Source organism: Bos indicus, chromosome X (assembly GCF_029378745.1).
Source record: "Bos indicus isolate NIAB-ARS_2022 breed Sahiwal x Tharparkar chromosome X, NIAB-ARS_B.indTharparkar_mat_pri_1.0, whole genome shotgun sequence".
Taxonomy (NCBI): domain Eukaryota; kingdom Metazoa; phylum Chordata; class Mammalia; order Artiodactyla; family Bovidae; genus Bos; species Bos indicus.
The window spans coordinates 62687255-62701119 of NC_091789.1; the positions used below are offsets into that span (position 1 = coordinate 62687255).

The following is a 13865-nucleotide window of genomic DNA, read 5'->3' on the forward strand; positions in this document are numbered from 1 at the left end:
GGAGTGACATTGCATTGATGTGCCTCCTCCCTTTTATGGATCAAGCTAAGCCCTCTTAAACTGTAGGACTGCTGGTCTGGCATGGCCTAAGAGCAAGCTCCTGACAGTCATCACCTGAAAGCTCATTAAACCTGGAGCAGGGGATGAAGAAGGTGGTAAGAGAGACCCCTAAAAGCAAAAGGAAGGAAGGTGGAGCACCCCTAACTCTTTACACTTGAGGTCATATTTGCAGTGGAGGAAGGGAGGCAGGCTCTGATGCAAGATAGCGAGATGGACATAAGAGTTCAGAGTCAGATAAACCTGGGTTTGCATTGTGACTCTACTGTCCTATGGCGTTGATGAAGTCACTTCACCTTTCTGAGCCTGGTTTCCTATCCACAAAATGTGACAAATAATTGTACCCATCTCATAAAATTGCTGTAAAAATTCAGTGAGAGAGTTTACTTACCTAGAGCAGTTACTTTGATACTTGCCTAGGTTATGTTAAGTGCAGATCACCATCATCACAGCATTGCCAGCAACAAGCAGCTGAAAGAAACAGACTGGGGGAAACCGAAAGCAGCCTTGGGGCTTGTGTGGTGTTCCGCTGGGGACTCCTAACAACATGGTCTGTTAGTCTTAGGCACAGGTCCATGAGTTCCAAGAGAAGAGCTCATGTTCTTCTAGGTCCCAGTAAGGGCATAAGAGAGATCCTAGTTATCGTGAGACTGCTGTGAGTGTGTGTTTGTGTGTGTGTGTGTGATCTTGCAAGAGTGAGCTTGAGGTCCGGAAGCCACGCTGACTCAGTGGTGGTTGTATGTGACCCATCAAATTAGCTTTTCTGCAGGAGGAAGAGGCTGTCATTCTTTGCTTCTCCCTCAGTCGTCAGGGCCCACTTTCCTTGAATGATGAAGGAAGCTGCCTCAGCCTATTCCCACAGCTCACACTTGCTCTTGACTTATAAAGGGTTCCTAGCATGTGTTTTGGAGAAGGCAATGGCACCCCACTCCAGCACTCTTGCCTGGAAAATCCCATGGACGGAGGAGCCTGGTAGGCTGCAGTCCATGCTAAGGGTTGGACACGACTGAGCAACTTCACTTTCACTTTTCACTTTCATGCATTGGAGAAGGAAATGGCAACCCACTCCAGTGTTCTTTCCCGGAAAATCCCAGGGACGGGGGAGCCTGGTGGGCTGCTGTCTATGGGGTCGCACAGAGTCGGACACGACTGAAGTGACTTAGCAGTAGCATGTGCTTTAACAAGTCTGGATTTGGGAAACAGGATCACTACCCAATGCTGGAGACTAGTGGTTTTCTCCTTTTCTTTTTTGTTTTGCTTTTTAGTCACAGAACCCCATATGTAAAATAGATAAAAGAAAGCTTGGAAGGCTGCCACTTCTGCCCGAAGGTATTTCTAAGAAAGTGAGAGAGCCTGACGTCTTCCTGGGTTGTATTTGCTGCCCTTTTCCTGCCTAGATCTCTGTTTGGGGAGGAGGATTGGACCTGGCTGTGTAAATAAGCAACCTGGCTCTGAGAAATAGGTCTCTACTGTAATAACACAGTCCTGTAATAACACCTGGCTCCCGCAGTGCCCCTTTGTTAGGCTGCCTGAGCCACAGCAGTTGGAGCTGAGATTGGGACAGACCAAATGTTTAGGGAGCCCAGAGCTAATTATGCAATGAAGTGTTGTAACCAAAGCCTGTTCACCAAGTGTTTGGGGGATTTTGAGGTGGCGCTGGTGCTCTTTAGAACATTTCAGCTAATGCAAAATGTGCTGCTTTTAATTTATTACGCACGTGTGCCAACTCCAGTGTTCTGTTTGACTCACACAACCTCTTGTATACATGCTCTCCCATCTGGCATGGCATAACCTGACACATTTTTGTCTGCCTCTGCATCACAGTCAGAGTGTGACCTGCACTTTATCTTTTTTCCTCTCCAGGCTACAGATGCACATGTTGAATGGAGCTCTTCTTGCTCTGCTGTTTCCTGTGGTGAATACGCGGCTGGTAAGTGGCCCCTTCTAGAAATACACCAGCAACATACAAAATGGTATTTGCTCGTTCCTATGTTATCCAGTGCTTGTCCTCATCCTTGGGTCATGTCCCCATGTGAGTTTTTATTTTTTTAATCTTTTTTATTAAAGTATAGGTGGTTGGGAATATTATATTAGTTTTAGATGTAGAGCATAGTGATTCAATGTTTTTATAGGTTAAGCTCCATTTAAAGTTATTATGAAATATTGGCTATATTCTCTGTGCTATGCTATATATCCTTTTAGCTTATTTATATTAATCATGGTAATTTCTACCTTTGACCCCTCCATGTAAGTTTTTACATATCTACACGTTCAGTGTTGAGATTTGACGCAACCCTGTTTGGATGTAATGGAGCTTGATGAGGGTGAGAGTATGGTATGGAACTCTGGGGCTTTAGTAAGGGTTTAGGCCAGAACCAGAACAGATCAAAAAAGCCTACAGAAGCTTTTGGAAGGGTTTGGTGAAGAGAAAGGAGGCTCCACCCATTCAACCAAGGCTTCCAGGTGTTCTAAGGGCCTCCAGTGTGGATTCAGCCACATTGGTCCAGAATAATCTACTGGGGAGCCTCAAAGGCAGCCTGCTTTGCCAGAGATGCCTTTGGGCAAGAATTAGATTTCTTCCCTGTTCTCTCAAACCCACAGAGAAGTCTGGCCCACACATCTCCCCAGTGGCTAGCAAGTAGAACCCCACTGTGGCAGGTGGCTGGGTGCTAAACCAGTACAGAGAGAAGTGGGAGTGTAGGGCTTGAGTGGCCGGGCCCTGTCCTCAGACTCCCATATGTGGGGCTGAGAGGGATTAGCAGGCTGGCTGAGAAAACTCAGGGCAAGAACTCACACATGAAATAATTCCTACTGCTTTCTGTTTTCATGACTTAAATTTGCCTCATGTATTAATATCACAGTTTAAATCTCAAAATGATAATCCTTCCTCTTTGGATAGCATTTCAAAGTTTACAAGGTCATTTCAAATAATAGACTTCCCTGGTGGCTCAGATGGTAAAAGCGTCTGCCTACAATGCAGGAGACCTGGGTTCAATTCCTGGGTTGGGAAGATCCCCTGGAGAAGGAAATGGCAACCCACTCCAGTATTCTTGCCTGGAAAATTCCATGGACAGAGGAGCCTGGTAGGCTACAGTCCATGGGGTCTCAAAGAGTTGGACATGACTGAGCGACTTCACTTCAAATAACAGTTGTGGGAGGTAGCTATTAAGTTGTGTGAAGGCCGAGTATTATAGCCTCTTGTTATAGAGGAGGAAACTGACATTCAGAGAGTCTATCGGTAGAAACTCTTTCCTTTTGTCCATCCCTCCTTTGTCCTTCCTTCCTTCCTTCCCTCCCTTTCCCCCTTTTCGCTTCTTCCCCTCTCTAATGGCAGATTTGTTATTCTATTTGTTATGACCCCCAGTACTTTCTACATAAATGTCAAGCTTTAGTCAGCCAGTTTATCAAGAATGTCCAAGTAACTTTCCTTAACATCAAAATTTCTTTGATGAACTCTGTGTTAACTAGCGATTCCAGTCACTCTGGTAAATAATCTTGTATTTCTTTTCTAAAATAAAAGCTCAGGATGGTGGCTCTATTTGCATATGTCTTGACAGTTGGCTTTGGTCTGGTTACTTTAAATGGCTGGGACCCCTCCTAGGCTACCCTGACCTTTAGGACTTTTTACTTTGCAACCCCTTATTTGAGCTCAGATTGACAAAATAAGGCACAGGAAGGTAGGAAACTCTTTAAACCTGATGGTCTAATTAGGCAGGAAGTCAATTCTGGACATTTTTTGCCCTTTCTTCCTTCTTGGCCCTTGATGCTTTTTAATCCTCTTTTTCCTCCTTGGCTATAATGAGGAAACAAAGAAAATAGAATGAGCTAATTGGTGTGTATACCAGTAATACAAACGTGTATGCACTCATATATAAAGACAGTGAGGGAGTTAGAGGAAATTTCCACAGTCAGCTAAAGGATGTGGATCATCAGTGAATTTCCATGTGGTCTTCTGCCCTGTGCCTTATTGGCACTGGGACTTGCAGACCAGCTGGAGAATGCCCAGCTCCAAGTTCCTCCTGGTTCTTTATCTTAGAAGCTGACACCTTAGAAGAAAGAAGATTTATTCCAATGGCCCCTACTACAAGTAAGTACTCTTCACCACCAGGATTTCAGAATAGGTCTCTTTTTGACTTCAGATGAAGTGCCTTAAGGGCAATTGTACTTTTGTTTCTTGGAGGGAAGAAAGGGAAATGTATCATGGAACTATTATTAGATTATCAGAGAGCTGAAAGCTTGTCTGAGCTAATCTTCTAGAGGGGAAACTTGTGCTTAGTCATGTCCAGCTCTTTGCAACCCCATGGTCTGTAGCCTGCCAGGCTCCTCTGTCCCTGGGGATTCTCCAGGCAGGAATACCAGAGAGGGTTGTTGCCATGCCCTCCTCCAGGGGATCTTCCCAACCCAGGGATCGAACCCAGGACTCCTGCATTGCAGATGGATTCTTTACCATCTGAGCCACCAGGGAAGCCCAGAGGGGGAACTTAGATGGATAAATGACTTGCCTAAGAAGCCAAGGTGGATGCCCCTAGAACCCAGGTCTCCTAACTCAGACTTCAGAGCCCTTTTCCTTTGTTTGATTGACATTTAGCGTGAGTTTGAATATGAATTCTAGTGAATTAAGACGCTGGAGATGCTGCTTAGCTTCTCTCCAAGTAGAAGAGTTGGGTCGTAGGCTTCTTTGATAAGTTGACGAGCATAATAGAGCCTTTTCCCAGATTCACAAAGACAAGTTTGCATACAATTTCAGGAGGGACACAGACCGCCACCTCCTGCCCCGTTCTCCCAGAAGCCCATCCATGGATCCCTTGTTGAGATCCCCCAGCCCCAGCTGTCAGTAAGTAGTCCATGGCTTGGAGAATAGATGAACTGCCTAGTAGTTCCTTGTATAGCCAGTGGTTTTCCAGTCTGATGGTGATGGGGTTCCTTATCTATACCCATGACTTTGCAGAGAATGTCATCCATTTCAGGCTAAACCATCTCCTGGAAAGTGCAAGCCAAGATGTGGGAACTAAGCAGGGTGCCCATGGAACTTGGTTACATATTAGCTTTTCAGTTATAGCTCTTACCTTGCAGAGCTGTTGATCTGGTCCTCAGAATGAGGCACGGGACCCAAGCTGCATTCCCAACCCTGAGCCTTTTACCCTCAAATGTCCATGACAACTTCTTATGAATATGAAGTATTCTGAGCAAGGGAGAAAAGAAACTGCAAACACTGTGTCAGCCCCTTCTCCAACCAAAGCCTCTAGCCTGGCCTATATTTATGTTTGCAGCCATCTGTCTTCTACTAGAACAATAAGGAGATGAATGATAATGATTCTTTTCATCAAGCTCCTTTCTTCATCAAGGCTCAAAGCCTCTGGTATATTATTATCTCATTATCAAAAATTGCCCCTTATTGTGTAGCCATGTTGATCTGTTACACTAGCTCCTGTTTTCCTCCTTTACCACCCCTCCCCTTTTACCCAGTTCCTGTTCTCTGTTAGATGTTTCTCTCGAATGTTCCTAACTCTCAGACTGAGTGGAAGAGGTTAATAATGATTTTTTGCATTCCTGGGGCAGCTGCTCCCTATCCACCATCATGTTTTTGGGATGTAACTGCCGCCGGCACACCTTGTACCCCTGTGTGCTGCTGGGAACACTTTGCTGTCATGGATGCAAATCGGCCTGAGAATCTTACTGTTTGCTAATTGGTACATTGAAACATGCTAATTGACCTAGAAAAGTTATTTCTGTGAGTGGCAAATTGAGCTATTTTAAAAAGTTATAGTTTGGGTTTTGGACTTGAACTAGGGACAGAATGTCCCTTTACTTTCTTGACAGTACTTAAAATAGAAAAAGCTTGTTTTCAAAAGAGGCCTTAGCTTTCTGAAGAATTGATTCAGGCAAAATTGTGCCTCAACCTTCTACAAAGGCCAATTTGTTTCTGATCAGATGAATGCAAAGTGTATAGGGGACATGGAGGGTGTTGAGAAAGCCTGGGATTCCAGCAAATTCTAGGGACTGGGCTAGAATAGGTCTAATTACTGCCTGTATTTTGAGATTAATCTTTGAGAGTCTTACAGAATGCCAGCCCAGCCATACCAGTCAGTCCAAATTTTTATTGAGCACATTTTTTGTTAAATATTGTGCTATATGCTTCAGGAGATGCAAAAGCAACCAGAGTTCATTCCCAGCCCTCAAGGAACTTGTGGTTTAGTTAGAAGGATAAGGCACAAATACCTTAGACGTGATTGCGATGTTAGAGTCAAAATCACAAGAAAGGAGAATTGCAAGGCAATACAGGTTTAATCGCTAAATTGTAATTGTTCCAAGTTCTACAAAAATGGGAAGAGGGTTAATATCAGCATTTATTGAGCATCTAATGTGAATGTGTGTCAGGTAATTTATGAATATTCTTATTTAATTCTCACAAGAACCTGATTTTACCTGTGAGGAAACTGAGGTTTGGAGAAGCTAAATGACTTGCTCAGAGTTACATGATTTGTAAATACTAAAACTAAATCTAAAGACTTTGAGCTCTAATGCACTGCGTCGTGAAGAGGTCATTGGATAAAGTGGTCCAGAAATGCTCCATGCAAAAGTAAAGCCTGAACCAAGCCTTGAAGGTCTATTAGAATGTGCATGCAATTGCAGAGGCAGGTGACAGTTCAACTAAGGGGCCAGAGGTATGGAGGCAGGAAATAGTAGACTCTCCTTGAGAGTCGAAAGAGCAGGATGGAGAGTCATGGACTCCAGTTTGTATATATAGACTTTGCCACTTACTTGCCAATCACCAGGAGACATCCTGTGACTCTGCTTCTGTCACGTCTTTTAGCCCTTGGAGTGTTTTGATTTTATGTGTACTTCTTACCTTTTCCACCACCAGTAATAATTCTTACAGGGAGATGGGGCTTTTCAACCACAGAATCTTTCACGAATACAAATATGTCACCCTAGTAGAGTTGTTAAGAGTATGAACTCAGGGATCTGATTTTCCAGGTTCATACCCTGACTGTGCTGCGTGTGTATGAGAGGGAGGGAGAAAGGGAACTTGGCTAAGTTACATAACTTGAATGTGCTTCCATGTTCTCATCTATGATATGGAGGTGATCTAAGTGCCTCCCTCCTAAAGCTGCTCTGAGGATTAAATCAGTTAATATGTGTAAAGCATGTAGCACAGCACCTGGCAGATGGAAAGTCCTCCATCAGCATTAGTTGTTAATTATTAGTCTTTGATCTTCACAGAAACCCTGTGAAAGGTGGATATTAGTGTTACTGTACCAGGTTCAATTGCCCAGTGTGCAGGAAGCCAAATGCTGAGGCTTGCCCTACAAGGCAGCCAAGCGAGGAGAACCAATCTCAAATCCATCTCCCCAAGTTGAGGGACTTAGGATATTTATGGGACAAGGAAGCAGGGTGGTCTGAGGCCTGGGGAAAGATGGCTGGAGGCAAGAAGAAGACGAAGTAATCAGCGTTCTGTGCAAGTGTAGCCGAGTTACGTACTTCTTCTTGAGATGCATGTTCAGAAAATGGTGACCTTAGCATGATCTGAGGATGGAGTTTTTGGCCCTCTGATATCAAAAGATAATCCATCAGATACACTCAGTCCCAGCTGAATGGTTGATGGTCTTGACCACTTTGAAATGGGCTAGATAGCTCCATATTCCTGAAAAAACAACTTAAGCAACCATTACTATAATATCAGAGCTGCTGTCTATAGGGGGTGGCTAAAGGAGTCTTGTGATATATTGTCTAAGCTATACACAGCTTGAAAGGTATACAGTTTGCAAGAACAATTAAGGAGAGCTTGGTTGGCGAAGGCAGGTTACAGAATGTTACTTATTAAGCAAGTTATGGTTTAAGAAATCTAGCTGATGACTGCCCTTGGTTTCATTTGTTGTTATTTAGTTGCTAAGTCATGTCTGATTCTTTGAGACCCCATAGACTGTAGCCCTGGAGAAGGCAATGGCACCCCCCTCCAGTACTTTTGCCTAGAAGATCCCAGGGACAGGGAAGCCTGGTGGGCTGCTGTCTATGGGGTCGCACAGAGTTGGACACGACTGAAGTGACTTAGCAGCAGCAGTAGCAGACTGTAGCCCGTCAGGCTCCTCTGTCTATGGAATTTTCCAGGCAAGAATACTGGAGTGAACTGCCATTTCCTTCTCCAGGGGATCTTCCTGACCCAAGGATCAAACCCATGTCTCTTGCATTGGCAGGCGGATTCTTTACCACTGAGCCATCTGGTTAGCACTGCCATTTAACAGATTAAACCTTAGAAAGTTTACATAACTTGCTCGGGGACACACAAGAATTGACAGAACTGGCCTGAGAACATCTGTCTTTCTGATATGAAAGCTCAAGGGTTTCCTTCCACCTCTTTCCTAATTACTTCATTTGATTTTCAAGTATTAAGCCAAGTCAAGTTTTTGTGTAAATTTTATACAATATCCATTAGAGATTTGGAGGACTGATTATACTTTCAGGATTTTTTAAAAAATATATGCTCCTTGAAAAAACCATTTAATCAGACAAGTATAAAGAGAAAGCCAATCTTTTAACCTCATCAACTTTCGATCCTGTCTCCCCAAGGGTAAGTTGTGTTAATTGTTTGTATATGTTTCCACATTTTTCTTTTGCCAATAAGTGCAGATGGAGATGTTCGCATTTCTGGGGTTGTTAGTTTGTTTGGTTGTAGGTTTCTTGTGCAATCAGCATTGAACTATAAACATTCCTCCAGTGTATTTTCCTTTAACCTAATTGTAGAATCTGTAATCTCTTCAGGTGTGAATGTAGCTCAGTTGTTTTCCAATAGCTGCTTAGCATTCCATAGTTTGGTTGAAGTGTATATTCAGCCTCTTGCCAGGCTCCCAGGCCTGCATCATGACTAGTGTCTGTGGGCAAGGATAATGTCTTTTGTGGTATCTGCTCTATGCAGGGCACCCAGCACATGGTGGTATCCACAGATAGAAGAAGTGAATTAGTCCATCAACCCAAGCCTCTGTATTGTAGAGAAATTCCAGGGATCTTTTGCAAGCATGTCCAGTATGTCTTAGGTGTGATACCAGAGGGATGAGATATATTTTTCCCAAGTGAATTATTTTTAAACCACTTAAAATAATGCTGTTTTCCTGATGACAGCAAAAGTCATATTTAGTAATGAAAATTTGTAAAATACAGGAAAGTAGAAATAAAAAATAAGTACCATCAATGCAAAAGGGGTTATTTTTCAACATATTAAAAAAAAGAAAAACACCAAAAAGCATGAGGCTTTTGTGCCTCTGTCCTTGCAATTGTGTAAATGTTTTCTTTACAAAAATAATATCTTCATAATAGCAAATAAAGAAAATACATAAAAATACTGAAATAGGATCATTGAATAGTTAACAGATGTTCATATTGTTTGCAGCGTATTCTCAAAGCCTTCTCATCTCTGTGTGGTTATTAAGAGTTAGTATAATGTAGTGGTCAGGTAGCTGACTCTGGAGTGAGCAGATCCTTGCTTTTATGGCTGGCTCGTCTGTCTTTATCCATGTGATTGTAAGTTACACACTTCGATGACCTCGTTTTCTTATCTGTAGATGGGTGCTTGAATGAATGGAGATACGTGGGGTAAGCACTTAGTCCAGTGCCTGGCACACAGTGTTTAATAAGTGTCGGATGCTCCTGTTGTTACTACTACTCCAAATAGAAGTTGAACTGGGCTCCTATTGGCCTGTGCTATTTGATGTTAGCCTTCAGGGCCTTGGCTCCAGCTCCCTGGTTGGGTGATGGTGATGTGAAGAGGGCTTTGTTTCTGAATTAGCTTTGCCGAGTGAGATTAAAATTCCTTGGCAGGATTTCTTTTCCACATTAACTAGCAGCACGTGTGTGTGTGTGTGTGTGTGTGTTTCCCAGACAGACTGTTGAATTAGGGAACTGGCCAGCTCTCTCTCCCCTCCCTCCTGACAGGTGAATTAGGCCCACTCCTGGTGTTTCTTCCTATTTGAATGAAATGTAAAAAAATGAATGAAAAAAAATGAATGAAAAAAAAGAAATGTCGAGACCTCTGGGTTTTTCAGTAACACCCAAGCCCCCTACTCTCAAGGAGAGTGGCAGCCATGAGTGAGGATGACAGGCAGCAGCCTCTTTGCCTCCAGTTTAATAGTTCTTTGCACTGGTTCTGTTTTCCAAAAATGCAATTAGAAGGCACAGCCTCTGACTCTTTCAACCAATATTTCTCCCTCATCCTTGAGCCACGCCCCCAAGCTATGTTTCTTTTTTGTTTTTTTTAGATCAAGCAGGCAAGATTTATTGAGCAAATCATAAGCAGTACAGTCTTGAGTGGTCAGCAGTGTTTCTTTGTGCAGTCAAAGCCTTATCTAGCGGGTGAGTTCCGTTTCCCCAATCTGTGTGGATCAGTGGTTCTCAGCTCTGACTGCACCCTAGAAGCAACAGAGCCAATTTCAAAATGTAAGCGTTTTCCAAAAGCACCACAGGCAATTGCAGTGTGCAGGCGGGCAGCACTGCTTAGGGCCCTGCCTGGTCTCATGCTGCTGCTGACCTTGGGGCTTTGACTGAGTTTGTTTCCTTCCCATCAAGCATCAGTTTCCCCATGTGTCAAATGGGCTTAGTGAAATCTGCTCTGTCTACCTCACAGATACCTTTTTGAAGAAAAGGTAGCAGATAACAAAAGATAACAGAATTAGCAAAGAGCTTTGAACATTTAAAAGCACTCCACAAAGAGGCAATGAGTCCTTGCCTCTTTCTCTCTCCCTGTAGTCATTTTTTTGAGGGGGGAGTGTTAATTGAGATAAAATCTACATAATACAAGTTTATCCATTTGAAGTGTACAATTCAATGTCTAATTCAGTGTATTAGAGTTGTACAACCATTGCCACTATTTAATTTTAGAATATTTTTGTCATTCTCCCCCACCCCCACCAAAAGCAGTAGTGATGTCTCTCTACTCCTTCTCCATAGACCCTGGCAACCACTCCTCTCCTTTCTGTCCCTATGGATTTGCTTGTTCTAGATATCTCATGTAAATAGAATCATATCATGTAGCCTTTTCTGACTGACTTATTTCACTTAGCATAAAGTTTTCAAGTTCATCCAGGTTGTTGCATGTTTCAATACTTCATTCCTTTTTATGACTGAATAATAATATTCCTTTGTACAGTATACCACATTAAAAAAAAATTGAACTATATTGTATCTACAATGTTGTGCCAGATTCAAGGGCACAGCACAGTGATTCAGTTTGTCAGATTCTCTTCCCTTAGAGTGGGCATTACAAAATACTGAATATAGTTCCCTGTGCTATATTGCAGGTCTTTGTTGGTTATCTTATATTTTGTTTATCCATTCACGCATTGATGGACGTTTGGGTTGTTTCCACCTTTTGGCTGTTGTGAATAGTGATACTGTGAATGGTTGTGTAAAGATATCTGCTTGACTAGGCTTCCCTGTTGGCTCAGATGGTAAAGACTCTGGCTGCAATGCAGGAGACTTGGGTTCTGTTCATGGGTCGGGAAGATCCCCTGAAGAAGGAAATGGCTACCCACTCCAGTATTCTTGCCTGGAGAATTCCATGGACAGAGGAGCCTGGTGGGGTACAGTCTTGACTGCTTTGGGGTATATACCTAGAAGCGAAATTTCTGGGTCATATGTAACTCCATGTTTAAATAACCTTTTGAGGAACTGCCAGATTGCTTTCCAAAGTGGCTTCCCTGTTTTTTATTCCTACTAGCAATGTATGAGGGTTCTGGTTTTGCTGCCTCCTTGCCAACAATTTTTATTACCTGATTTTTTTCCCATTATAACCATTTGGGAAGGTGTAAAATGGTATCTCCCTGTGGTTTTGATTTGTATTTCCCTGATAACTAATGATGTTGAACACCCTTTCATGTACTATTGGCCATTTTTATGTCTTCTGAGGGGAAATGGCTTTTCAAATCCTTTCCCATGTTTAAACTGGGTTATTTGTTTTTTATTGTTCAATTGTGATAGTTCTTATGTGTTGGGATAGTAGACCTTTATCTGGTATATGACTTGAAATATTTTCCCTCATCCTTTGGGTTGTCTTTGCATTTTATTGATAGCGTCCTTTAAAATACAAAATCTTTAAACACTGATGGTCTACTCTCTCTAATTTGTCTTGACTGCTTGTGCTTTTGGTGTTATGTCTAAGACACTAGTATCTAATCAAGTTCATGAGGTCTTAGGAATATCTTTTAAGAGTTTCATAGTGTTAGATCTTGCATTTAGGACTTTTTATACATCATGTGAAGAAGGGATCCAAATTCATTCTGTTGCATGTGGATATCCAGTTGTCCCAGCATTATTTATTGAAAAGACTCTTCCCTGTTGAAATGTCTTGGAACCCTTATCAAAAATCAGTCAAATAGGGTTTATTTCTAGACTATCAGTTTTATTCCATTAATGTATATGTCTGTTCTTATGCTGGCACCACACTGTCTTGATGATCACTGTAGCTTTGTAGAAAGTTTTGAAAGTGAGAAGTGTGTCATTCAAATTTGTTATTCTTTTTCAAGATAGTTTTGGCCATTCTGGGGCCCTTGTATTTCCATATGAATTTCAGGATCATCTTGTAATTTGTTGCAAAACAGCCAACTGGGATGCTGATAGGGGTTGCAGTGACTATAGAGTAATTGCAGGAATATTGTCATTTTAACAATATTAAGTCTTTTGATCTATGAACACAAGATGTCTGTCTATGTATTTAGGTCTTCTTTAATTTTTTTTTCAGTGACATTTTGTTAGTTTTTTGGAATATAGATTTTGCACCTTTTTGGGTTAAATGTATTCCTATGTATTTTATTATTTTTGATGGCTCTGCAAATGGAATTGTTTTCTTCATTTCATTTTCAGATTGCTCATTACAGTTCATTCTTCTGTATCGATCTTATAACCTTTCAGAACTTTTTTATTACTGCTAATAACTTGTGTGTGTGTGTGTGTATTTTTTAAGATTTTCTGTAGATAAGGTTGTGTTACCTATGAATAGAGATAGGTTAACTTCTACTTTCCAATCTGGGTGCCTTGTATTTCTTTTTCATGGCCAATTGCCCTGGCTACAACTTCCAGTGCAGTGTTACATAGAAGTGGCAAGAGTAGACATCCTTGTCTTATTTCTTACCTTAGGGGAAAAGGATGCAGTCTTTCATCATTGAGTATGACTTAACCGTGGGTTTTTCGCACATGCCCTTATCAAGTTGAGGAAGTTCCTTTAGTAACTTATAATAAATATCTGTCCTTAGGGAACCGAGGGTAGTAGAGTTTTTTAATGTTGAGGTACTTCGTCATTCACAGTTTAGAATTGCTTATGGTGGGAAATGTCTTTCCAAAGAAGGCATTGTAATACTTTAGGGTTTAAAGTCATCTACACACAAATTAAAGAAAGGAATATTAAGCATATTTAAAAGAACAGTGAAAGCTTATAGAGTTTCTTTTTTTTAATTGTTTTTTTATTGAAGAATAGTTGCTTTATAGAATTTTGCTGTTTTCTGTCAAACCTCAACATGAGTCAGCCATAGGTATACATATAGCCCCTCCCTTTTGAATCTCCCTCCCCATCCCATCCCTCTAGGTTGATACAGAGCCCCTGTTTGACTTTCCTGAGCCATTCAGCAAATTCCCGTTGGCTATCTGTTTTACATATGGTAATATAAGTTTCCATGTTACTCTTTCCATACGTGTCACCCTCTCCTCCCCTCTCCCCGTGTCCATAAGTCTATTCTCTATGTCTGTTTCTCCATTGTTGCCCTTTAAATAAATTATTGAGTATCGTTTTTCTAGATTCCAGATATATGCATTAGAATACGGTATTT

General features: G+C 41.8%; 1 protein-coding gene across 19 annotated transcripts in view; it reads left to right on the forward strand.

Moving 5' to 3' along the window:
• The window catches only part of TMEM164 (transmembrane protein 164), a 194699-nt gene that overhangs the window by 99123 nt on the left and 81711 nt on the right, over positions 1–13865 (forward strand). For all 19 annotated transcript variants that reach the window (XM_070783933.1, XM_070783936.1, XM_070783921.1 and 16 more), the window contains one exon: positions 1921–1987. In XM_070783933.1, coding sequence (XP_070640034.1) covers positions 1921–1987 — 67 coding nt within the window. The remainder of the gene's footprint in view (positions 1–1920; positions 1988–13865) is intronic.